This window comes from Chelonoidis abingdonii, chromosome 10 (assembly GCF_003597395.2).
Source record: "Chelonoidis abingdonii isolate Lonesome George chromosome 10, CheloAbing_2.0, whole genome shotgun sequence".
Taxonomy (NCBI): domain Eukaryota; kingdom Metazoa; phylum Chordata; order Testudines; family Testudinidae; genus Chelonoidis; species Chelonoidis abingdonii.
In genome coordinates this window covers 1,488,502-1,515,282 of record NC_133778.1, presented here as the reverse complement: position 1 = coordinate 1,515,282, position 26,781 = coordinate 1,488,502, and the positions used below count along the sequence as shown (strand labels likewise).

Below are 26,781 nucleotides of genomic sequence, written 5' to 3'. Positions count from 1 at the left end.
AAGAAGGAACTGAGGAGCGGGCGGGCCGGCAGGGGTATATATTACCCGCTATGGCAGCGCCACTCTAGGGGGCGACCTGCCGGCCCGCTGGAGTTGCTAGGATAAAAGTCTTCCGACGAACGTGCACGCGCGGCGCGTACACCTACTGGAATGGATATGAGCAACACATCTCGAAGAACAACAGTTACAAAGGTGAGTAACTGTGTTTTCCCTTACTGTCATTACAATAAGGCTCCTTTACACCACTCTGACAATGTAAAGGATCCTTAAAAGTTTTACACCAGTTTTATGCACCTACGGGAATTCACTATAAATGAGAACAATTAACTAACAACAATAGGAACAACTATGCAGGCAGGCTGCTACATTTTCTGCTCTGCCTGAGAGGACAGAGCCTGCCTCATACCTACCTCCAAACAACCCGAAGCCCTATCCCTCCACACTAGACTGAGCAAGAGTGTCTCTTGCTTGCACACATGCCTACCCAGCCCTGCCCTCTCTCGCGGTGACTGACGTCTCCCCACACATGCATGCCCAATCCCCGTTCCCCCCGCATTCATTTACCTCTCTGCCAGCTACTATGGGCGCTCGAACCTGGCTGCAGGGGAAGGGGCATTTTTTTCCTTGCAGATTTCTTTACTTCCCCATTTTTCTGTGGGCAAGCAAAGAAATCTACAGGAGACATGAATTCTGCATGTGCACAGTGGTACAGAATTGCCCCAGGAGTAACACATTTTCTCTAAATAAACTGAGGCACTAAGGCCACCATTCAGTGAGGTAATTGAACATATGAATGGTCCCATTGACTTCAGTAAGACTAACAGCATGCATAAAGTTAGGCATGTCCTTAATTATCTGGCTGAATAAGTACCTAATTGAGTTTTTGAATTAATAAGTGTATACTGTTAGATTAGAAGACATTATATGACCTGAAGAGTACAAAGCTTTTGAAATTGACTTCCAAGCACTATAGATTGCGTTCAGATTCTGAGAAACACTTTGTTTGGTGGAGACATTGTATGGTGGGATGAATTTCAGTTGATTTTCCGTAAAACTGATATTTCTTAAAGAAAATTGAACCTATACGCTCAAACTCCATAATATTGTTTGAGTTATGTGCTGCCTGATTCATGTTATTTTCTTATTTATACTTTTGAAGTACAGGTCTCTTGAATTTAGGCAGCATTTTTTTTTTTTTTTGTTAGATGACAGTGAAAAAAACAAATAAGCTTATTGACCTTGACTGAGCTTTTAATATGCATTGTTGAAAATTGAACCTCTTCATAACTCTGAGACATTCAGAAATGACATATGCAAATACCTAGATCATTCTGTGCTGTTGGCAGGGTGTTTTTAATTCACTTAACTCTGCGTTACATAACACCTAGTGAAATGTATACAGATATTTTCATGTACCGTGGATGTGAATGACAGGTGAAATGGGATACCAATGTTTAAAAAGTCCTTGAAGTTTTAATAAAGATTTCTGTATAGGATTTGTATAAAGAAATAAAAAGGAATATGGTAGAACAAAGTCTAAATATTTAGTTGTAGAATGGTAAGGGTTTAAACAATGTCTCACTATTTTGAAACTTATCTCAATATGAGGAGGGGTTGAAGAACACCATGTAATACATTTGTTTGGGAAGTTCCAGTGTGTTTTCTTTGGATGGTCATATCTTCCTTTTGGAGAGGTTTTGTTTAAGCATGTGGTTCCTTATTTTCATTCCCACTGAAATTCTTGTTACAGGGAAGGATTCTTATTAGTATATTCAGACCTGTAGCATCATTTGTAATATTAGCTAATCTGATACCCTGATTTTTTTCTCCATTTTTAAGGTGTTTCATACTTAGACACTTTCTTCATTGTATACCTTTAAAATAACAGTGATTTGTCTATTCCCAACACAAAACATAATTCAGTCAAATCCCATAAAGGAATAAATAATATGAATGAAATCCTCATTTTAATGTAATTTATATTGTCACATTTTTCTTTGTCAGAAGACAGATGCTTTAACTAACTGTAGAATATGCCTTCATTGCTTGCATATGTAGATACTCCATATATATGCACAATATACATAACCACATCTATATGAATCATTGCTTTGCTTTATTTTTAAATTATAGACCCAAGCATCTAATCAATTAGTTTATTTAAAATGTAAATTTGCTGCAAGTGTAAATTATCTACCTTGAGGCTTTGAGTGTTCTCACATCTACTGTCTACTTTTAAACTAAGATTAGGTCTTTTTTTTCCTTTTTGAACTAACATTGAAGAAAGTGCAATTGTTATTTAAATAGCCTCCTCTTTAATTTTGTCCTTCCAGCAAACAGCAGATTTATATTCATTCCACTTGCTTTCTTTATGTAAATGGCATATAACATTATTTCGCCCTTCACTAATGGATTTCAAATTGAATTTTAAACATCATCTTGATGAGTCTGAGACTTTTTTAAAGTACCTCCTTTATCTTTTTTTAAAGCAAATTTAGATAGACAATTTTTTCTGTCCATGGTATATTAATGAAACACTCCTTTTGTAAAGTTTCATCAGAGAACAGTTTTGATGAGAACTTTTAAGCAAATATTTGATCATGAAGTCGTCAACTTCCAGTTTGTGTGCTCTGCGCAATTAAAACATTCTGTGTTGGCCTTCTACACACTCTAGCAGGAAATAAATTTGTAACCAGACTTTGTTAAACAAAATCAGTTTGTAAACCTGACTTCAAGTCTGCTGAAGTTGTTTTATATTGTCTACCCTTGGGCACAAAGAATCAAGTGTATCAGTATTTAGTGATGAGAGCATAGAATTGCCAGTCAAAGGAATTAGACAACAAAATTGCTGGAGAGTGGAGGAAGGGAAAGATTGAGTAAGCTAACAAATTCAGTAAATGTCAGGAGCCTTATAGCACTCAAAGAAATATTTCAAATATACTCAAGAGAGCACAAAGTTTACAAAGAAAGATATCTTCCAGTGGGAATCTTTTTTCCCTTTCTCATGGCTTCCTTACCTATTGAAAAATATTTATATGAGACATGTAGTCCTGGCAGTTCACTGTTTCTTTTCTGATTCCTACTTAGGAGGATGTGGTGAGGGTTCTGGGCACATCTCCTGATTCTTGCAGTGGATGAATATAGCATCTTGGAACATTCCCATGCCTGAAACTTTCATTTAAGCGGATAGCTAAAATGTGTATCACTTGATGTAAAGGAGTTCAAATGTTACAAACATCCTCTTGGCAGTGCTGATGACCTTAAGGTAGTCAGACATTTTAAGATAAACTTGCAAAGTATTTGGTGTGGGTCAGTCATACAACAATCCTTGACTATTCTTGGAAAATTAAGATAATTGTTCTTTTGTTATCTGCTATAGAGACCCATTGATTCTTTTATTAATTTACAGAATATCCATTGCAAGGCTCTACCTTTGTGATAAGCTTAGTAGTCAGCAGTGGAGTGGTTATAAATATATTACAGGTGAATATCTTACTTTGTATTAGATCTCATGAACTTTACAACAAACCATACTGCAAACCACTATCTCCAGTCTATAGGTAAAACATTGTAACATTAATTTTTATAAAAAGCACTATTAATCCTGATCATCAGTGTTTTAACAGAACTAGTGCAGAACACATCTGTTGGTATATTTTCATTATACTGATAATTCTTTATTCGAATTATGATATCATATGACTAATTTCCCTTACATTTCTATGGTATCCTTCACTGAAGATTAGCCAATATAGTTGGCAGAAAACAATGAATAAGATGATATTAAATGGAACTCTGCATGCAGTGATGACTTTTCCTTTCTTTGTACAGCATCTGAACCCAACCTGAAGTTAAGATCCAGATTAAAGCAGAAAGTTGCTGAAAGACGGAGCAGTCCCCTGTTACGGAGGAAAGATGGCCCAGTGGCTACTGCTCTTAAGAAGCGTCCCCTGGATGTCACAGGTATGTTGGGTAAGCAACTGAAAGCCATGCCTTTTGTCACATTCTATACAAGGCTTCCATCTTAAAACCTGTTTATATGTCTGATTAACTCTTTAGTCAGGATCTCTATACTCCCTTTGGCACCCTTAACCCTTTAGTCCTTGCACATTCATCATTGAAGGCATTGTTTCCAAGTCCACAGCCTCAGTTTCACGACTTTAGTTTTTAAGCTTGTGTTAATCAGATATAGGTGCCAGTGTAGTATTTCAAGATGGTAGAAATCACAGGTTGTTGGGAAATACCTTTGAGACGTTTCATGCTGTATCTCTGCTAATGTCCATAGATACAGTTGCTAAGCATAATTCATAACTGTACCACTCCAACAATAAATGCTTTTGACACCACGTTCTTTATAGGCCTCATGCAGACCTCCATTGTTCTTCATCAAGCAATTTAAATTAGTGCTGTCAAGTGATCAAAAAACAATAGAATACCATTTATTTTTAATATTTTTGGATGTTTACTACATTTTCAAGTATATTAATTTCAATTACGACGCAGAATACAAAGTGTAAAGTGCTCGCTTTATATTTATTTTTAATGACCAATATTTGCACAGTAAAAAACCAAAAAATTCTTTTTTTCAATTCACCTCATACAAGTACTGTAGTGCAATCTCTTTATCATAAAGGTTGAACTTACAAATGTAGAATTAAGTACAAAAAACTGCATTCAAAAGTAAAACAATGTAAAACTTTAGAGCCTACAAGTCCACTCAATCCTACTTCTTGGTCAGCCAATCACTCAGACAAACAAGGTAGGTTACAATTTGCAGGAGATAGTGCTGCCTGCTTCTTGTTTACAGTGTCACCTGAAAGTGAGAACAGGTGTTCGCATGGCACTGTTGTAGCTGGCGTCACAAGATATTTACATGCTAGATGCACTAAAGATTCATAAGTCCCTTCATGCTTCAGCCACCATTCCAGAGGACATGTTTCCAGGCTGATGATGGGTTCTGCTTGATAACAGTCCAAAGCAGTGTGGACCGATGCATGTTCATTTTCATCATCTGAGTCAGATGCCACCAGCAGAGGGCTGATTTTTCTTTTTTGGTGGTTTGGGTTCTGTAGTTTCTGCATCAGTGTGTTGCTCTTTTAAGACTTTAAAAGCATGCTCCACACTTTGTCCCTCTCAAATTTTGGAAGGCACTTCAGATTCTTAAACCTTGGATCAAGTGCTGTACCTATTTTTAGAAATCCCACATCAGTACCTTCTTTGCATTTTGTCAAATCTGCTGTGAAACTGTTCTTAAAACAAATGTGTGCTGGGTCATCATCCAAGACTGCTATAGCATGAAATATATGACAGAATGCGGGTAAAACAGAGCAGGAGACATATATTTCTCTCCCCAAGGAGTACATTCACAAATTTAATTAATTGTTGCTTTTTTTTATTTTTTTTTACGGGCATCATCAGCATGGAAGCCTGTCCTCTGGAATGGTGGCTGAAACATGAAGGGGCATATAAATGTTTAGCATATTTGGCATGTAAATACCTTGCAATGCTGGCTACAAAAGTGTCATGTGAACGCCTGTTCTCACTTTCAGGTGACATTGTAAATAAGAAGCAGGCAGCAGTATCTCCCATCAAAGTAAACAAACTTTTTTGTCTTAGCAATTGGCAGAACAAGAAATAGGACTGAGTGGTCTTGTAGGCTCTAAAGTTATACGCTGTTTTACTTTTGCGTGCAGTTATGTAACCAAAAAAAATCTGCATTTGTAAGTTACACTTTCATGGTAAAGAGATCGCACTTCAGTACTTTCATGAGGTGAATTGAGAAATACTATTTCTTTTGCTTATCATTTTTACAGTGCATATATTTGTAATTAAAAATAATATAAAGTGAGCGCTGTGCACTTTGTATTCTGTGTTTGTAAGTGAAATCAATATTGAAAATATAGAAAAATATTTAATAAATTTCCATTGGTATTCTATTGCTATAAGTGTGATTAATCACGATTAATTTTTTTGAGTTAATCATGTGAGTTAACTGTGATTAATTGACAGCCCTACTTTAAATGTAAAAACACGTTGTGTTGTTTTACCAAAGATAATATATATTTAGTTCACAACCTCTTGTAAAAAGTAATCAGTATTTCTTTTATTTGATAAATTTCATACTAGGAGGTAAACTAGGTAAGACTCTAGATTATCATAAAGTTTAATATTTAGCACCATCTAGAGAGAGCTGTCTGTAAGTACGTTTGGACAACCACTGTTTTTCCTTTTCTCAGACCTTTCTGGCTCTTCAGAGCACAATGTCATAATTTATGCAATATAAAATTCAGCTCTGCTCTGAAAAGTGACTCTGTAGAAATGGCATCATGGGTTCCATGAGTGTATGTGTGGGTGTGTGATCTCCTTACCAAATGTTCTTGGTTGACAAGGCAGGAGATGCTTTCTCTAACTAGCAGCCCTGCAAACTCCACAACAGAGCTGAGAGGCAAGCTTATTTCTTTCTTCCTCATGTTCCTGCCTGTTGCAAAGGTTCTGCAGGCTAAGTTATAGCTTTTGTAACTCTTGTGCAACCTCATTGTTTTCACATGGTGCCCTCTGTGACACCTGTGCACGCCCATCTTTGCTGGGTGTCTACAGATGTAACTGACTGGAACTAAGTTTAAAAAAATAGAGGGCTGTTGATCCACAGGCAGGAATAGATTCCTGCTTATGCTCTTAGCTGCGTGGGCTCTTGCTGCACTAATAGGAATGAAAAGCATGAGCATTTTATTTTGGTCATTAGTCAGCGAGTCAGACTCTAGGTAAATACAGAGTACGTGTGTTGAATTGAAAATGCCATTTTTACAGCCATTTTTCAGGGGGAAATTGTATATTTAATCCATCGAGAATACCCCTGGATGAAATTAAGGCTTGAATGTATCACAAATATAAATTGATTGCCACATGTTTTTTCTTTTGTTTAGGTAATACACATGGAATCCAATAAATCATAGCTCATGACCTGTTACTTACAGAAGTGCGTGTATTTTCTATCCAACGAAAATGTTCTTTCTACAATGTCTAGGTTTTCATTAAGCGCCACAGGTGCCCATTGTGGGGAAAGTTGAAGGGCAGTAGTGAAACTTCAGGTTAATTGGGTTTTCTTCACTCAAAATACTGCTGCTTAGTGCTCACTTAATTGGACAGAGGAAGACCAGCCCTGGCAGCAGGAGGCAAGGCACAGGAAAGAGTAATGAGGCTGTTTTTACACAAAGATGCCTTTTTTCCCAAAAAAATTACGTTCTAAAGGTATGAAGGCCTGCTTAACATACTGGTTTATTCATGCATGTAATACGGTGCTACAGAGGTCTCAGAACCTCAGAAAGTAATTTTTTTTTGAAGCACAAAGTGATGTTGCCAAAAAAAAAAAAAAAAAGGATTTTCTGCCTCAGTGCTACTATTGCTGAGTGTCTGCATTCCTTCTGCTGGGGTAATGATCTCATGTCGAATTAAGGAGGAACCACAGCCTTGATCAGCATTTTAAAAAGAAGTATTTGGTTAATTTCTTCTCAAACTCTTCTATAGTACTTTGAAAGAGCTTTTCTCCATTTCCAGCGTCATCAGTGAATTAAATGAGCATGCATCTTGGTAATGGCTTCGTTCTCATATCTTTGCAGTAGAATAGAAAATGCATTGCTATTTTGGGCAAGTCCATGGATGAAAAGAATTTCCTTTTGCTTGTAGGTTAACTTCATATAGGAAGGAATAGTGCTGAGTACTAACTTTTGCTTACAATGTCAGGAATAAGGATTTGGGCAGGGGGAAAAGGTCTCCCATTTGTTCAGTACATTCAGTAAGCATGCTCATACATGTTTGCATACTCAAATAAGTCCTGTTGCTGGCTTCTCATTCTTTACAAGTGTATTGGGAAGCATGACTTGAGAATTCATAGTATTGTTTGGAAGGCGTGGAGAAGATAGTTGCTGAAGCTCAGAGACAGTTCCATAGTTTCATGGCTGGGACATGTGGTAGCAATGGATGTCGATTCACTAGAGCCTATAGAGTCACGTAGGTAAAATGCATAGTGCTTGGAATAATCAGATTAGTAGCAGATTTATAGAAAGAGGATACCTTTGAATATGCGACGTGTAATCATTACTAGGTGAGCAGTCAGTTTTAGATTGTTACTTAATCCTTAAATTTCTTTTGGTTCTAGAGGACAATAAAATTTACTTATTTACTCTACTTCTACCATAATATGTGCTGAATTACTCCACTAACCAGGTTAAGGGGATTTCAGCAATTAAATAATTAAAACAAAAATTGTATCATGTCCCCAAAGTCATACCAGTTGGCTCTATGTCCACTGAGACATCCCAGTGAAACGTCCCAGATTGCATCAGGCTGTTATATCACAGCTACCAGAAAACTATATTGGGGTCAACCAAATCCTATTTTCTCATATTTGGAATGGCTATCAAAAGATTGCAGTGATTTCTGCTTTCTGTTGGTAAATGTTAGTAAACATCAATTTCACTGTGCAACCACAAACTGACCAAAAAATATTTCCAGTGCTGACAGTCCAAATTTACAGATAGGCAAAGTAAGAAAAGTGCTGCTGGAGAACTTATTAGAGTTTAATTTTAAGGATATTCAATTTGTATAGTTTGACAATTTTAACAGTTATAAAGCTTTCTTTTTGAATCTCAATGGCTGCTCTCATATAATTATAGTCTACTTCCTTTCTCCCTGCCCAAATAATTACCTTCGACTGTGAAAATTTACATGGATAAAAACACTTAAAACTGACATATATATTATATGTCAAAATTATAATAAAAAAATGGAATTCTGCCAAGCATACTTCTGAGATAATAAAAAGAGAAACACTGAAAACTGTGCTATATGCAAAATAAGAGAGGCTCCTGTGGGCCAGCTCTGTGCTCCAAAAGAATTTCTGGTAGCTGTGAAATCAGGTAATCTGCGATGCTGCACTGGAGCTGGGAAATGCAGCTTTATAGTCTGTTAAAAATGTTTTGGGTTCAGTTGGATGTCCCACTTGCCCTGGTTAGTGGGGGGTGTTAAGAACATAGCGGTAGCATATATAGCAATAGAATTATAAAGTGAAGTTTTACTTTAAGTACAAAATTCTCATGGTTGTGTTTTGATAAGTTGTACACTCTCCACACTGGGCCAGTACAGGAATGGGTCAGTGGACTGTCCTGGAGACAGGGACTTGTATCTGTCTGATTCCGCCATCACTGTCAGAAGTAACAAGCTGTAGGTAATTAGGAAGGAGTAATCATACAAAGTGCAGGATGGGGTCAAAGGCAGTTCCCTTGACCAAGGGAACACCTGTCCCTAGAGGCTTATAATTCTAGACGTATAGGCCTGGCACAAGCTCTGCAAGTGAGACAGTAGAAAGGGAAAGCTCAATCAGTACTTAGTGAGTGGCCAAAACAGACTAGGATTCCCTAGGGAAAAACTCTGTGTGGGTTTGTGTTACCTCTGAGAGACTTTGACCAGTATCTACATGGAGGACTTTCAGTGTAATATCTGGGAATTTTGCACATTTTCATGAAGATAGAGCAGCGGTCGGGAACCTTTCAGAAGTACTGTGCCGAGTCTTCATTTAGTTACTCTAATTTAAGGTTTCATGTGCCACTAATACATTTTAACATTTTTGGAAGGTCTCTTTCTATAAGTCTATAATATATAACTAAACTATTGTTGTATGTAAAGTAAATAAGGGTTTTAAAATGTTTAAGAGGCTTTATTTAAAATTAAATAAAAATGAAGCCAAAAATTTTTTAAAGGGTTATAATTTTCAATTTAAAATGTTTAAGAAACTTCATTTAAAGTTAAATTAAAATGCAGAGCCCCCCGGACCGGTGGCCAGGACCCAGGCAGTGTGAGTGCCACTGAATATCAGCTCGCGTGCCGCCTTCGGCACCTGTCGTAGGTTGCCTACCCCTGTGATAGAGAGTTGTCCAGCTAGTGCTGCAGGACAATAAATGTAAAGAGACTGATGTCTGGAGATACTCAAAACAACTCTTATGACGTTGCCTTTCATTTTCTCAATTATCCTCCCATTGTTCTGTCCTGATATGAAGGCAGCACACGGATGCATCTACCTGTAATCCAGGGACAAAAAAATGTATATTTGAAAGTCAGACTTATCCTCTGTGTTCATTGCTTCCTCACTTGGAAGCCTGGAGACTTGCTCACGCTCTTCTGATTCCAGTCTTTTCCTAGTGCTTCCATGTTGGGAATGGAAAGAAACTAGTACTTGGATTGGAGACTTCCAAGGAAAACCCAAGTGTTATGAGAAGTGATATTAATTATCTAATTAGTACTGTTTCCTTAATTCAGTAGTGGACCAGGGCTCCAGATTGGTGTTAGGGTCCTGTGTGCTGCTGAAGCTACAATTCTGTAGATGATAGCACCTCAGAGAAATAACTGTTTCTCATAGAATGCTGAGCACACTGTCAGCTCTTAACAAATAACCACTTTCATTCATTGGGGCACTTTTTGTAAAAGTAAATGTTGGTGCTGGTGTGAAATATCTGTCAAGGGTCAGGAATGAAGGTATCTTTCCATTTAAAACTTGAATAAATTCAGATATACAAGAAGAGTGCATGGGAAAACGTCAAAGCTCAGAAAGTTACTTAATTGTGCAAGACCAAGAGCGTGATTAAGTTAAAAGGCTAAAGTGGATTGGAGGAGGCACTTCATAAAACTGTAGTAGAACAGTTTCACATAGACTGACTTTGCTTGTTCATGCTTTCTAAATTGTTTATTGTGTGTTTAATCATATTTAAAGTTCTTGACACACTATACAAAAAAAAGTTGCAGAGAAAAGATGGAAGGAAGGAAATATTTGGACCCGCTGTTTGAAAGTACATCTTGTTGTTATATTCTCAATATAGAAATGTTTTATTACATCTTCAGGGTTTTTGTTTTCCCTGATAGATCTCTCCTAAGAGCATTGCATAGATCGTTTATACTGTTTCTAATACTTGTTTTTGAATGTGTTTTAGACTCTGCATGCAACAGTGCTCCTGGATCTGGTCCCAGTTCTCCGAACAACAGCTCTAATAACATAAGTGCTGAGAATGGAATTACAGGATCAGTCACAAGTATTCAAGCAGAGGTACAGAACTGCTCTTTACCTTGGGCTTAACACTTGTGCTTCCAATGAACTTGTGGAAGCTTTTAAATATGCAGAGAAAGCTGAACCTTGATTTGGATGGCTACTCTCCTAACCAGTGAAGATTTGAATGTGTTGTGTATGTAACATGCTTAGTCTGAGTTTGCTCCTAAATATCTGTGCTTGGGGTAACTGGCAGTAGCCATAATATGAATTAATAGATTAAAAGAAGGAAAGGGATGTTGGGGGAAAATCGTGAAGAGGGTTCCGTTGTCAAATGTAGGTTGCCGACTCTCTTGAGTATTTTAAAATGTTGGAGATGTATTTTCATGCTTTATAATGTGGGATAACTTCACTTTATACAGGGGATTAATACAAGTCTTGTTCAGTTACAGGGATGGAGGAATATAATATTACCTGGTTGAAGTTCCTTCTCCCTCGCTCAGTACTCAAAGGTTTCCGGTAGTGTGTTGCCGTTTGCTACCAAATTTTAACATCCTCCCACCTTTCTGCAGTTTAAATCTTAGCTTTTGTTAACCTTTGTTTTTGTTTCCATAAGTGATTATTAATAATAAATAATCCCATAAACTGCAGGGTGTTTGTGCCATCCTCTTAAACTTCTGGTGTTGGCCACTGTCGGGGACAGGATGCTAGACTACAGTTGGGTCTGATCTAGTCTGCCAATTCCTACGTTCCTGTTACTGAATCAGAAAATACGTGACCCGCTCTGTCATTTCGTAACCTTCACATTTGGAAAGATAGTGTGTAATTATCCAGACCCCGCTGCAGTGTTTCGCATTGCAGGCTTTGCATTTGCTGTTTCCCTTGAATATTGTACATGCATTTACATTTATAAACTTTCCTGACAAAGCAGAATTTTGGTTTAATCACGCTGTCCTCCAACTTGTAATTTTGGAGAGTGGAAAGGTGCTTTTTGAAGCAAAAGTCCAGGCTATTTGAACTTTGGCTAGTAGCAGCATACTCTTCGCTGGTTCACTCTACGCTGCTACCAGGAGTGACAGTAATAACAGTGACTTGTCACTACAGCCAGTCTTCCTTCCCCTCAGCATTCTGCTCTCATCCCGTCTGGGGTTTAGCAAATTTAGCTGGGGACTGCTGAGAGACTCAACCTCAGCTGCAAATATTCAGTGCTGCACAGGAAAGCTTGTACCGTTCCAAAGGGCACAGCTTCCCCAACATCAGTGTTGTGGGAGGGCTCATCCCATGAGTGTGGATATGCAGAGGCAACACTCTCTCCAAATAATTTTGCTTTTTACAAATGAATGTATTATTTCACCAAGGCTTTAATTCCAGTCCTTAGTAACTTCTGCACAAAAAATATTTTAGATACGCATGCTGTTGTTGCAAGCATTTTATAGCCACTTTCAGTGACTACCTATTGCCTCTTGTAAAGCAGTGAAGTCGTAATTTAAAGACTGAGGCATGAGTGATGGCAGACATGTAAAGTCTGTCCATTGCCAAAACAGTTCTCCAGACATGTAAAAGATACTTCTCTTTCCCCACCTCTTCCACAGTTTTACTACAGTGTCTGAGTCATAAAAACAAGAGCTCTCTTACTGGGTCAGACCATGATCTTTCTTGCTTAGTATCCTGTCTCTGACAGTGGCCTGTACCAGAGCCTCAGGAGCAGTGTAAAGAACAGGGTAATTATGGAGTGATCCACCTTGTCTTATACTCCTGCCTTCTGGCAATCACAAGCTTAGGGTCGCGCTGAGCATAGGGTTGCATCTCTAACCATTTTGGCTAATAGCCATTGATGGACCTATCCTCCATGAATGTACTTAGTTCTTTTCTGAACCCCATTATGATTTGTCCTTCACAACATCCCATGGCAATGAGTTCCACAGGTTAATTTTGTGTTGTGTGAAAAAGTACTTTCTCTTGTTTGCATTAAACCTTCTATTTAATTTAATCAAATGATATCTGGTTTTTGTATTGTGTAAAAGGTAAATAACTTGTTTCTATTCATTTTTTTCTACGCCTTAGTCCAGGTGCATGTGAAAAGTCCAGTGTGATCTATGAATTAATTTAAATTGAAATGCTTTAATGTAGCCTCCCAAAACAACCTATGTGAAAAGTAAAACATTTTCTTCTGCTGTTTCTCTGAAAATTGCACCGGGAATTTTTTCACCTGTTCTATGATGTTATGGAAGAGAGCAAGAATATAGTCTGTAAATTATGGTGCTGTCATGATTTTAAAAGTAGGTATGATATGAACATTCGGCCCACTAGATCTTTGAGGCCACAGTCCACAGGAAAGCTCACAATCCACTAATGGATGGCAAATATTTTTTGATTACCTATCGCACCAACTCTCTTACCGTCAACAGATTTTAGAGTTTATTCTGTTAATTAAATCTTCCCTAGCCTCAACATTCACATCTGCCAAAAACTGGTCATGCCCTTCATTACCAATTCTTTTCTGTAAGCACTGGATATTTCATGATGGTAACAGAGCCATTCCTCCAAACTCTTCTGCCTGCATTTGTCAGCAGCTACCCTAATTAAAACAGCATTTTAAATGCAGATATTTCCTTTCAAATGAAGGCTGTTGTATACATCAGGAAATAGTATTACCCGATTAATGCTTGCTTCCACATGTCTTGTAAAAGGTCAGTGTAATGCACACACTGGGCTCCAATTTCTGTGTTACCCCGAATGATAGACACTCTCTGGTAAATCAGATGCATTTTCACTTTGTAAATTGTAAATAATCAACAATTTCTGAGCAGTTAGTCTTCTCCATTGTGATAGTTTCACATTTACTTGAGTGTTTGGTTTTAAATGAGAAATGTGTATATTTGCCCATCAGTTGATCAGAGATTCACCTCTCGACCCATATCAAATGGGAAAACTGATCATTTTTATATTATTTAAATTAAATTACTTGCCTCAAATGTAGAAAACATACAGCTCCATTCTGTTCACAGTAGATAAATAGTATTTATTTTTTAAATATTGTGTTAAATTTAATGTTTTTCCACCTATGCAAGGCTATTTGACATTCACTGACATTTTATTTCATATTCAGCTATAAAAGGTGCTGCCGGATTAGACAAAAACTGTAGATGCTGGGTTTGTGCTGCTCTCTGTATTTCCACAGCATTTATGTACAATTCATAGACAGATTCAGTATATTTAAGATGATGATAATGGAACTGAAATTTTGTGTGTGCAATTAGTTTCAAGCTGTTGTGTTTTTCATTCAGTTGTGCTTAATAGAAATAAACCCGCTGAGACTATTTGAAGCACAACTAAATGGGGATTTGACTGTTTAAAGTATAAATTGATGTAATTTTGTTACTTTTATAAGATCAGTACCCCGTAAAAGTCAGGAAGAGATTTCAGTACCTCACTACAGTACATACCTTATTTCCAGCATGTGGTACAGTAACATTGTGTTTACGCTTTAAAGCAAAATTGCTAAGTGTTCAAAATCACACTGGCAAATAAGTGAGTGGAAACGCAAACAAGGTCTTTACAATTTTGCCTTGGTGTTAGTGTGTGTGCCAGTGGAAATATTTAACAACTGCAGAGAAATTATTGATGACAAGACCTTTGTGATAGAACTGATCTTCAACAGGTTTTTAATAATTATTGTTGACAAGATTGCAAATACACAGGAGGATACTTTAGAAATAGAAAGAACTTCACTGGCAAATTGAACTTAGCTTGAGCATATGTGAGAACTAGATGACTTTACTACTTTATCATGTGAATAAATGGCAGGACAGTAAAGGGAATGACTAACTTGACTAATGTCAAATTAAACCATTTATTTGGAAATGCAGAGTCTTTGGTTGTAAAGATGGCAAATGCAGTCTTGTAAAGGTATCATTGCTACACTTGTGTATGATCCTCTGTCACAGGAATAGCTTTAATGTCACCGTATTCAGCAATTCCAGTTTCACTCTTCATTTTTCTTTAGAGAATATTTGTATATAGAAGACTTGCTTTTCAATAGTAAACTATTTTCTAATCAGGGCTTCAGACACTTTTCAATAACTACAGTTAATATTTGAAATAAATATTTGAATCCATATTTGTAAGCATTTGTGTTCATCCCAGTTAATTTCACATTCTTCGAAAGAGATGTCCCTGCGGGTGCTCCACTCCAGGTGTTAGTGCGGCCCTTCGCCTTTGATCGGAGATTTCTGCAGCAGTACTCGTACCAGCCACGCATGCACAGAGCGTGCCCCCCCCCCGCGCTCTGAGTATACCTCTTAGTGAGCATGCACGGCTGGTTCCCTCAGTTCCTTCTCTATTGTCCCCAGCTTGAGATGGAGCTCAGCAGACTCATTAAAGAATTTCTTTCCTCATCTTAAAGTAACTTGTAGTTAGCTAGTTCTTGTTAGTTAGCTGTTAGTTAGTGTTATTTACGTTTTTTCTACAGTTTTAAAAAAATAAAAAAATAAAAATAAATTAAAATATTTTTCTCTCAGCCACAGCCGCTTCCGACATGCCTGGTTCCACAGGCTTTAAGTGCTGCTCGTCCTGTAAGGAACCTATTCCTCTTTCGGATGGACAACTCGCAATACATAAAATGCTTGGGGGGACCCACATTCCCCAAAAATGTGCCCACTGCACTAAACTAAGCTCCAGAATGAGAAAAAACAGGGGGCTAAAACTTAAACTCATACTACTTCAAAAATCCTTAGGGTCAGCCTCAGACCCTGGCGCGGACTGTGCCTCCGCTCCCTGCTACAGCTCCCCCACTTCAAAAAGGCATAAGAAAACGGCAAAAAGAGGGCACCTTCTGTCAAACTCAAAGAAAACGCTGAGACACAAGTATCAGAGGGGTAGCTATGTTACATGCATCTGACGAAGTGGGTATTCACCCACGAAAGCTCATGCTCCAAAACGTCTGTTAGTTTATAAGGTGCCACAGGATTCTTTGCTCCTCAGACACAAACCTTTTCCAGTCAGATCTACTATTTCTTTACCTGTGCTTCCCCGTTTGAGCACTTTTGATGAGCCGGGCTCCTCAGGCACTGTGCCAAACCCGCCTGTGACTGCAGTGGCAGCGCGAAGCTCCGGTGCCGAGGCTTCAGGCTTCCAGTTGCCTGCCTCAATCATGGCTCCCATTGGCACCGTGTTCGTCACGGTGCCGACATACCAGGACCTCCCTGAGTCGGAGCAGCCTGCTATTAATAGCGTGGCACCAGTTCCAGCACCGGCATTAACAGCGCTGTCTGGCACTGAGCCAAGACTCAGAACACTGGTGCAGACCTGGGTTCCCTCACAGCAGTTTTATCACCTTCAGCTGCCTCAGCGCTGCAGTTTACCCAGTCAAGCGATCTCTTAGTGTCACCTATGCTGCAGTCACCCTTGCTTAAGGACTGCTTCTCCCCTATGAATGATTCAGGGTCTGAACAGCCTTCCTCCAGTGAGGAGGAACCTAAAATACAGGGTGATTTTTTTTCAATGTATACAGACTCCCATCCTCGGACCCCTGTCACCCGTGGGCACAGGAAAATTACCTCAGCCTATCCTCAAGATCCTGCCTCTTGGTGTGTGAACCCATGGGTGGCATCACCTATGCCCTCCGCACCACCATGGCAGTGTTGGGCCCCATGGGCATCTTTTCCTCGGCAGCACACCCGCTACTCCACTTTGACCAGGCGCGGCACTTGCTTAGCACCATCGGAAGAACGTCCAAACGATATGACACATTTGGCAGCACCCTCCCACTTGCAGGATCAATCAACTCCTGCTCCTGATCCAGTAGCGACTGAAGTAACGCCTGAAGCTTTACCTCCCTCCCCTCAAATGTCGTCAGACAATTTTTCGAAATTCCAGAACCTTTTTAAAAGGGTTGCCAGCGAGCTTAGAATTCAATTTAGAGTAAGTCCTTGACCAACAACATGAGTTAACGGATATCCTGCAACCCTCTTCTTCATCCAGAGTGGCATTACCAATCAGTGCAGCCCTTCTGGAACCCGCTACGTCCATCTGGCAGGCTCCAGCCACAAGCCAGCCTACCTGCAAACAAGCGGACCGTAAATACTTCATTCCCTCTAAGGGCTCTGAATTCCTTTTCTCACATCCTGCGCCAAGCTCCCTGGTAGTGGATGCAGCCAACCAAAGGAACAAACAGTATTTTCGCTCCACCCTAGCCAACAAGGAAAGCAAATGCTTGGACCTCCTTGGCCGCAAAGTGTATGCCTCTTCAACCTTACAATTTCGAATTGCCAGTTATACTGCAGTTCTTGCAAAATATGACCACAGAAACTATAACAAGTTCATGGACTTTATTGAAGACGTTCCAGATCAAAAGAAACAGCAATTCACAGCTCTAGTCTCCGAGGGCCAGATCATATCATGCACGGCTCTTCAAGCAGCTCTGGATGCAGCCAATGCCATAGCAAGATCTACCGCTACTGCAGTGGTCATGCGCCGAGGTTCATGGCTCTCCTCTTCCTCTTTTCCTCGCGAGGTTCAAAGTACCATAGAAGATCTTCCTTTCGATAAACTCTTTGCTTCCACCACGAATGATGTGCTTCACCTCTGGTCTTTAGGAATCCAAACCCCTACGACCAGAAGGCGACAGTACAGATATCAACCTTACCACCGTCCACGCTACCCCCCATATACATAGCATTTCAATAGTTCTGAGGAATAACAACAGCAACACCAACCCCAGAGATCCAGATATCAACGTTGTCACCCCAGTTCTTCCAGGGCGCCTCAACTTCCTCCAACTAATAAGCAGATTTGAACCTTTTGGTTGAGGGTCTTGAAAACATCGTCTCGACTTCAGTGTATGTGCCGCTTACAGCTATCTTTGGACACTGCCTAAGGCCATTTTTTCACCAATGGCGGGAGATTATCACCGACAAGTAGGTTCCAGAGGTCGTCACAACTGGGTATTCCATCCCCTTTCTCTCCTTATCTCCCACCCACCCACCCTCCCCTTCCCTCTTCAGGGACCCCTCTCACGAGCTACCCCTCTGGCAAGAAGTGCAACATCTCCTTCAACTGGGGGCTATAGAACTCGTGTCCGAATCCCACAAGGGGAAAGTATTCTACTCCCATTATTTCTTAACAGAAAAGAAAACTGGAGGATGGCAACCGATCCTCGACCTCAGGCGGCTCAACAAATTTATCAAAAAGCAAAAGTTCAAGATGGTTACTTTCACCACCATAATTCCAGCCCTGGAGCAGGGTGATTGGTTTTCAGTCCTCAACCTACAAGATGCCTATTTTCACGTCACTATACATCTGGCCCACAGATTTTTCCTTCGTTTTACCCTCGGCTCAATGCACTTCCAATACAGCGTTCTACCCTTCGGCCTTTCCACTGCCCTCCCCTCTCCCCCGAGTTTTCTCCAAGCTCCTAGCGGTAGTCACTGCCTACTTCAAGAAAAAAGGGGTCATAATATTCCCTTACCTCGACGTTGCCTTCTCAAGGCCTGCATGTTCGACGAAGCTCTCTGCTTCACACAACTCACCACTGATTGCTTCCTATCTCTGGGCCTGCAGATAAACAGAAACAAATCCACTTTACGTCCTACCCAACACCTGGAGTTTATAGGAGCGGATCTTGACTCCAGAATGGGACTGGCATCTCTCCCACCCAACCGATTCAATACCATAGAACTGCTGGCTACAAAACTTTGCAACAGCCCCTGGGTCACCACTCGAGACTGCCTCCAACTACTAGGGCACATGGCCTCATGCACTTTCGTGGTCCAAAATGCACGTCTCTACATGAGGTGCTTCCAAGCTTGGCTGGCCACGGTTTACAAACCGAACATGCACTCGCTAAACAAACCTCTGGCCATACCCTTCCGAGTCAAAGACTCTCTCCTATGGTGGACAGTCCCCTCCAACCTCTGCTCTGAAGTCCCCTTCCTCCAGACCTCTCCAACTCTGATAATGGCTACTGACGCATCTCTCACAGGCTGGGGTGCCCACATCTCTCACCAAACAGTCCACAGGCTATGGTCTCCCTCCGAGACCTCCCTGGACATAAACGTTCTAGAACTTCGAGCCATACAAAATGCCTGCTGCCACCTCCTGCCACTAATCAAGAATCAGCACGTACGCATAATGACAGACAACATTGCCTGCGTGTTCTACTTTAACAGGCAAGGAGGGGCTTGCTCCCACTCTGTTTGCTCAGAGGCCATAAAACTCTGGAATTGGTGCCTTGCGAACCACATCCGCATATCAGCTGCCTATCTCCCCGGGGTGATGAATATCACTGTGAACGAGTCAATCAGACGTTTTCCCTGGGAGCATGAATGGGAGATAGACGAGGGAATCATTTACAACATATTTCGCACTTGGGGTCACTCAACCATAGATTTCTTTGCAACTGTGAAAAACACGAAATGCCTCAAATTTTGCTCCAGGGTGGGACTGGGCAAACACTCCCTCGGAGACACATTCATGATCCCATGGCACCGGGACTTACTCTGTGTGTTTCTCCCAATACCACTTCTCAACAGGGTCCTCATAAAGATACGAACGGACCTTGCCAGGGTGATCTTGATTGCACCTTCATGGCCGAAACGACCATGGTTCCCTTTCCTCCCCAGAATGTCAATTCGACCACCGATCTCGCTGCCTCTCATCCCGAACCTTATCGCAGCAACACGGCTGGCTTCTTCACCCCAATCTCTCCATGCTTCACCTCAAAGCTTGGTACCTGCATGGTTCTCCCAAAATGAACTAGCTTGCTCCGACCAAGTTCAAAGAGTGCTCCTACACAGCAGACTACAGTCTACCCGTGCCACCTATCTCTGAAAGTGGAAGCGATTCACAGAATGATGTTCAACTAAACAACTTTCTCCTACATCCACACCCCTCCTCCGCATACTCGACTACCTATTTGACATCAAGCAAGCCGGCCTTTCTTTCAGCTCCATCAGAGTCCACTTAGCTGTCATCACAACCTTTCATGATACAATCGACAGTACCTCGATCTTTGCTCATCCCATCACCAAGCGTTTCCTTAAGGGACTCCAAACCTTATACCCAGACATTAAGCCACCTACCCCTCTGTGGGATCTTCACTTAGTATTGTCCTGTCTAACTCATCAGCCCTTTGAGCCCTTAGCCACCTGCGCCCTATTACACCTCTCAATGAAAACAGCTTTTTTGGTGGCGATTACCTCCGCCAGAAGGGCAGGAGAAATAGCAGCCCTCATGGCAGATCCACCATATACGCTCTTTTTCAAGGACAAGGTTACCCTGAGGCTACACCCCAAATTCCTTCCAAAAGTTCACGCCTCATCCCACATTAATGAGCCAATACATCTACCAACTTTCTTTCCGAAACCACATGCAAACTCTTTCGAAGCCACAATGCACACGCTGGATCTGCGCAAGACCGTATCCTTCTATTTGGACAGAACCCAACCCTTCAGAAACTTTTCTAGACTTTTTGTCTCCATCACGGAGTGCTCCAAAGACATGCCTATCTCTACCCAGAGATGTAAGTTTGAAAACTGGATCTCCAATTGCATACAACTCTGCTATCAGATAAGAAACGTTACACCTCCAGCATCCATCAGAACCCATTCCAGTAGACCTGTATCTACCTCTGTAGCCTTCTTACGTAAAGTGCCATTGACTGACATTTGTAAAGCAGCCACTTGGTCCTCCGAACGCACATTTGTTAAACACTATGCCCTTACTCAGGGCCCTCTCTCTGACACATGAATAGGCAAAGCAGTATTATCTACTGCATTCCTACCAGATCCGAAGTCCCTACCTCCTTGAGATATACTGCTTCTAAGTCACCTGGAGTGGAGCACCCACAGAGACATCTCTTGAAGAAGAAGAGGAGGTTACTCACCTTGTGCAGTAACTGTCGTTCTTCGAGATGAGTTTCCCTGTGGGTGCTCCACTACCCACCCTCCTCCCATCTACTTCGGAGTTGGGGTAGCCTCTGTTGTAGAGAAGTAACTGAGGGAACCGGCCGCTCATGCTCACAAAGATGTATACTCAGAGCCGGGGGGGCAGGCTCTGTGCATGCGTGGCCAGTACAAGTATTGCTGCAGAAATCTCCGATCAAAGGCACAGGGACGCATTGACACCTGGAGTGGATCACCCACAGGGACACTCATCTCGAAGAAAGTCAGTTACTGCACAAGGTGAGTAACCTCCTCTTCCTTCCCTGAAAATGAAGAAATATCCACCTGAGAGGAAGATCCAGGCTCATTAATGGAGCTTTACCTTGTGTTTAAACAACAACTTGACAGCGACTGATGCATTTCATGCTGTCTTTGGCCTGGTGACAAGAACATCCATCCTGTGTAATGTAAAGTTTGTTTGTTAAAGCCACCTTTTTTAGCCGTGTGCTTTAAGGGACAAATGAGCCATGGAGGCTCTCTTGATAGATGAACCGATGTTTCCTGCACAAAGGGTTAAAGGAAACAGGATTCTGTCTGGGATGCACAGATGATCCCCACTCCCTCTCCAGGGTCATGTAGAGCAGTTTGTGGAAGTGGGAAGGGTGTTCCAGGGAGTGAAAGGAAACCATTGCTGCATGGATCTCCCAGTTCTCTGCCCATGTTAGGGCTATGAATGGGTCAAAGGCTACTGTAGCCGTTCAGTTGGATTAGCCCTTTCAGAGCAGCTCTGCTACCTTTGTGGGAGGATTACACATCCACAAGTGAATGCACTCAGTGCTTATCCCATCTGCTTGGACTGAGTACTAGGCACAGATTAGCCCCTACATTCAGAATCTTTTGGAATCAGAAGTGAAGTTGTTTGCCTTTTATTTTTCTTTGTCATTCACTTTTCTGCTTCATACTCAAGATGATTCATGAATTAGGCAGACTATAAATGTAGCTCCTGACTAGTCTCTTTACATTATCTGATTGTCACAGTTTTCTTAATTCAATTTCCAGACCAGCCTGGCTCACAGACTAGCGAATCGTGAAGGCTCAGTAACACAGCTTCCTCTCTACACATCTCCTTCCTTGCCCAACATAACGTTAGGACTGCCCGCAACTGGACCTGCCAGTGTAAGTGATGTTTAATGTTGTCTTGGGGATTGTGGTTGCATTGACTCATTCATAAGCTGAATACTTTACCAGTTGTATATTTGCAGGGGGGATCAGGACAGCAGGATGCAGAGAGACTTGCTATTCCAACCCTACAACAGCGGCTTTCCTTATTTCCTGGCACCCATCTCACTCCTTACTTAAGCTCTACAACTTTGGAAAGGGATGGGGGAACTTCACACAACTCTCTTCTGCAGCACATGGTTTTACTGGAACAACCAACTGCACAAACTCCCTTAGTCACAGGTGAGCATACCAAAGCTTGTGTGCAAAGGCTAAGATAATGCAGCTCCTAACTGGGGCAGTGGTACAATCCATTTCATTGTATTGCAGTCTTCTTCGTGAAAGGAATAAGGGAATACCAGTTATCTCTGAAATCATATATGTTTATGTCATGGGCACCTACAATATTGGAAAAGATCTGTGATTGACCAAATTACACATCTGTAAGAGGTGGGAGGAGGCTAACATCAATATCATTTTGGCAGGATTAAGATAAACTAGTTTATAAATATCATTGTAAATATAAATTTATTAGTATTTTAATAGTAGAACCCTACCCAGTTTGATCAAAGGAACAGTGAGAAGGTATTTTCTTAGGGAATTTTTTTTTTTAATTTACTGTATTTAGTATTTACAATTACTGCATAACTGCTATCCTTTTTATAAAACCAAAAGCATGTGTTTTCATTGTAAAATGTAATATGAAAAGCACAGTCGGTCTAATAATAATTCTTCTGCGAGAGGTGTTCATGTCCATTCCAATCAGGTGTGTGTGCGCACACGTGCACAGTGGCCAGAAGATATTTCCCCTAGCAGCATCTGTTGGGTCTGCCTGGGCTTCCCCTAGAGTAGTTCCTTCATGGAGCTCAATATAGAGCCCTGCTGACCCGCCACCCCCTCAGTTCCTTCTTACTGCCAGTGATGGTTGGCTGGAAGGTCTCACAGCCCTTGCTTAGCAAGCGTGTTCTATAGTTACCTGTATATAATTACCTTAGTATCTGTTATTAGTATTAGAGTTCTTAGTATAGAGTTGTTGGGGGTTCCTCCCCACATTCTGCCTCCTTGGGCTTTAAAAACTGTGTGGCCTGTGTGAAGTACAAGCCAAACAGCGATCCACACTCCTCGTGTTTGCGGTGCCTAGGGGAGGATCTCCAAAGGGATCACAGTAAGATCTGCCACTAGTTCCGCCCTAGAACTCTTAAAGAAAGGGAAGAGCAGCTTAAGGTGATCCTCATGGAGGCAGCTCTATGCTCCAGCTCTGACCTGGGCTCAGTAGACCCAGCTCCTAATGCATCATCTTCAACACAGAGTGCCTCAGAACCATTGTCAAGCTCAGCACCGAGAAGAGACTCGTCCCAGGACACTCAGCACCGACACGACACCTCACGAAGCCTGGTTGAGAGCAGGCACTGATACCACTCACTGGTGCCTCAGAAGAAAAAGAAGCTGGACAGTCGCTCACCTCCAGCTAAATCCAGAGAAGTGAGACTCCAGGCAGGCCACAGCTCCGGCTCCCCTACTGGGGCCGCGTCCGCTCCTGCCCAGTCGAGGCAGTTGAGTCCGGGGCCCCCACGGTCGCCAGTCGCTACACAGCAGCTCCAGGTCCCGTGGATGCTGAAGGCTTATCAAGCCACCCGGGACCTCCTGCAGCTTATGGCACTGTTTTCGCCCCCAAGGAGGGAAGAACCTCCAGTGCCAGTGGACCCACCCCGCTCCCTGGAGCAGTCAAGAGGGAAGCCAGCTATGATGTCCAAGCGCTCTGCCTCTCCATGTCCCTCAGCACTAGCCCACTCGGACAGAGAGCCTACCCGCTCCCCGAGCTCTCGACTCTCGAGGCACCGAGGCTCCACACCTCCGTGGTCTTCAGTCTCGGAGACTTTGGAGTCAGAGTCCGACTCCTATCGCTCTGGGAGAAGTAGGAGCCATACACTGAGGTCGGGGAGAGACAGAGGGAGCCCCAGGCATGGCCTCCGCAGTGACAGAATCCACCACAGTGGCCCTGCTGGACCCTCTGGGCCTTTCACCAAGGCTAGGGAGGGACCCAAGGTCACCATTCCGCGGTGTCTTCTGTGGCCTCAGCCACCTTCATCCCACCATCGGCTACGCAGCTTCCCTTGGCGCCTGCCCACATATCAATGCCTCTGGCAGCGGCATCGGATTCAGCACCGACCTCGGCACTGCTGATGCGCCAGACTTCCACGCCAGCACCACTGTCAAAGTTGACTATGGTGCATGCACCGATGACAGCAATGGGCTCGCCATCTTCATTGGCACCAGCTCCATCGATGGTTCCTCCCATCGTACTGTTGGCGGACCAACACTGGGTTTGGTGTCTGCAGCCCTGGCACCATTGAGCGCACCATTGGCACTGACACTGCCCTGAGAGTCGAGGGACCCCCTGGGGGCGGATGGCAGGGAGCATCCACTCCTTATAAGTGCGTCCTCTTCATTGTCACCTGATGAAGCATTGGCAGGTACAGCCGTAGCCCTTGCACTCGGGCACAATTCTGCTGAGAGTCTGGGCATTAAGGCCGAGGAGGCTGATCCTGTGGTGGACATCCTCGCCCCTTCAGGACGTTCCCATAATGCCCTACCACTCATTAAAACCATTGTGACACGACCAAGGCCCTGAGGCAGACCCCAGCTTCCTTGCCACCCACTGCCCAGCGCAACGAGAGGTGTTATTTCTTGCCCTCCAGAGGGTTTGAACATTTATACTCCCACCTACCCCCTGACTCTCTTCTTGTGGATGCTGCTAACCAGCGTGAGAGACAGGGCTTCCAAGGGCTTCTCTCCTGTACACCTTTCCACCCATACCGCTCGTCACAAGGTGCTGCTCAAGATCCACAGAGATAGAGGTCGGGTCATACTGATAGCACTGACCTGGGCCCATCAGCACTGGTACACATCCCTCCTAGACATGTCCATGGGAGCCCTGATTACCTTGCTGCTGTCCCCAGACCTTCTCACACGTGATCACAGATGTCTCCAACACCTGAACCTCCAGTTGTTCCATCTCACAATGTGGAAGCTCCATGGTTAAATCCATTGGCGCTTTACTGTTCAGACTAGATTAGACAGGTCTTCCTTGGCAATAGGAAACCCTCTATGAGAGCCCCATAACTTGCCAAGTGGAAGAGATTTTCAGTCTGGTTGGCGCAGCGCCATTCAGCCCTGACGCTAGCTTCAGTGCCACACATTCTGGACTACCTCCTCCAGCTGAAGCAGGAGGGCCTCTTGTTGTTTTTTTTTTATAAGGGTGCACTTAGCCACCATCTCGGCCTTCCACCTGGACATGCAGGGCCACTCGGTATTTGCTAACCCCATGGTCAGCCAATTCCTAAAGGGGCTCGACAGGTTATACCCTCACGTCTGTCAGCTGGTCCCTGTCTGGGACCTCAGCTTGGTCCTTTCTAGGCTCATGGGGGCCCTCCATTGAGCCTTTAGCAACGTGCTCTCTGCTCTACTTGTCTTACAAGGTGGCGTTTCTCATAGCAATAACCTTAGCCAGGAGGGTGTCTGAGCTCAGGGCTTTAACATCAGAGGCTCCTTACACTGTGTTCTATAAGGACAAGGTGCAGCTCAGGCCTCACCCGGCTTTCCTCCCGAAGGTGGTGTCGCAGTTTCACATCAACCAGGACATCTTCCTCCCTGTTTTTTACCCTAAGCCTCATTCCAGCGGCAGGGAGCAGAGACTCCACTCTCTGGATGTTTGCAGGGCACTGGCCTTTTACATCGAGAGAATGAAACGATTCAAAAAATTGGTCCAATTGTTCGTGGCAGTGGCAGACAGGATGAAAGGTCAGTCTGTTTCATCCCAACACATCTCCTCATGAATAGTGTCCTGTATGTGTGAGTGCTACAACTTGGCAGGTGTCCCAACACGTCTGATCACTGCACACTCCCCCAGGGCGCAGACTTCATCTACAGTGTTCCTGGCCCAGGTTCCCACCCAGGAAATCTGGAGAGCGGCGACATGGTCCTCCATACACACTTTCACCACACGCTATGCGATTCCCCAGCAGGCCAGAGACGATGCGGCCTTTGGATGAGCAGTGCTCCAATCAGTGGACAACTCGGACCTCAACTTGGGCTTGTGAGTCACCTGATTGGAATGGACATGAACAAGCACTTGAAGAAGGAAAATCGGTTACTCACTTTTGTAAATGTCATTCTTCGAAATGTGTTGTTCATGTCCATTCCAGTACCCTCCTCCTTCCACTCTGTCGGAGTAGCTGTTAAGAAGGAACTGAAGGGGTGACGGGTCGGCAAGGCTCTATATTGAGCGCCATGAAAGCGCAACTCCAAGGGGTGCCCAGGCCACCCCGACAGATGCTGCTAGGGGAAAAATCTTCCAGCCACCTTGCAAGTGTGCGTGCACGCACCTGATTGGAGTGGATATGAACAACACCTCTTGAAGAACAACACTTACGAGAAACTGGGTAACCATTTTGTCTTTCAATTGTAACTAAATCTGTTAAATTTCAAAAGATAATAAATTAGTGGTGTTTCACATTTACTATTAAGATTCCAAAAACTGTCCGTAATCCCTTTGAATCTGGGCCTTGTGTTGTACTCTCAAAATTATCCAGTTGTTGGTAGTTGATTGGAGACACACATTTGCTCTGAGAGTAAATAGAAAGCAGTGAC

General features: G+C 42.5%; 1 protein-coding gene across 10 annotated transcripts in view; it reads left to right on the top strand.

The window, feature by feature from the left end:
* Window positions 1-26,781, top strand: part of HDAC4 (histone deacetylase 4) — a 494,934-nt gene that overhangs the window by 334,062 nt on the left and 134,091 nt on the right. For 6 of the 10 annotated variants that reach the window (XM_075069862.1, XM_032771210.2, XM_075069865.1 and 3 more), the window contains 4 exons: window positions 3,832-3,972; window positions 10,980-11,092; window positions 21,973-22,089; window positions 22,176-22,374. In XM_075069862.1, coding sequence (XP_074925963.1) covers window positions 3,832-3,972; window positions 10,980-11,092; window positions 21,973-22,089; window positions 22,176-22,374 — 570 coding nt within the window. The remainder of the gene's footprint in view (window positions 1-3,831; window positions 3,973-10,979; window positions 11,093-21,972; window positions 22,090-22,175; window positions 22,375-26,781) is intronic. The other 4 variants (XM_075069863.1, XM_075069860.1, XM_075069864.1 and 1 more) reach the window with 1 other exon arrangement.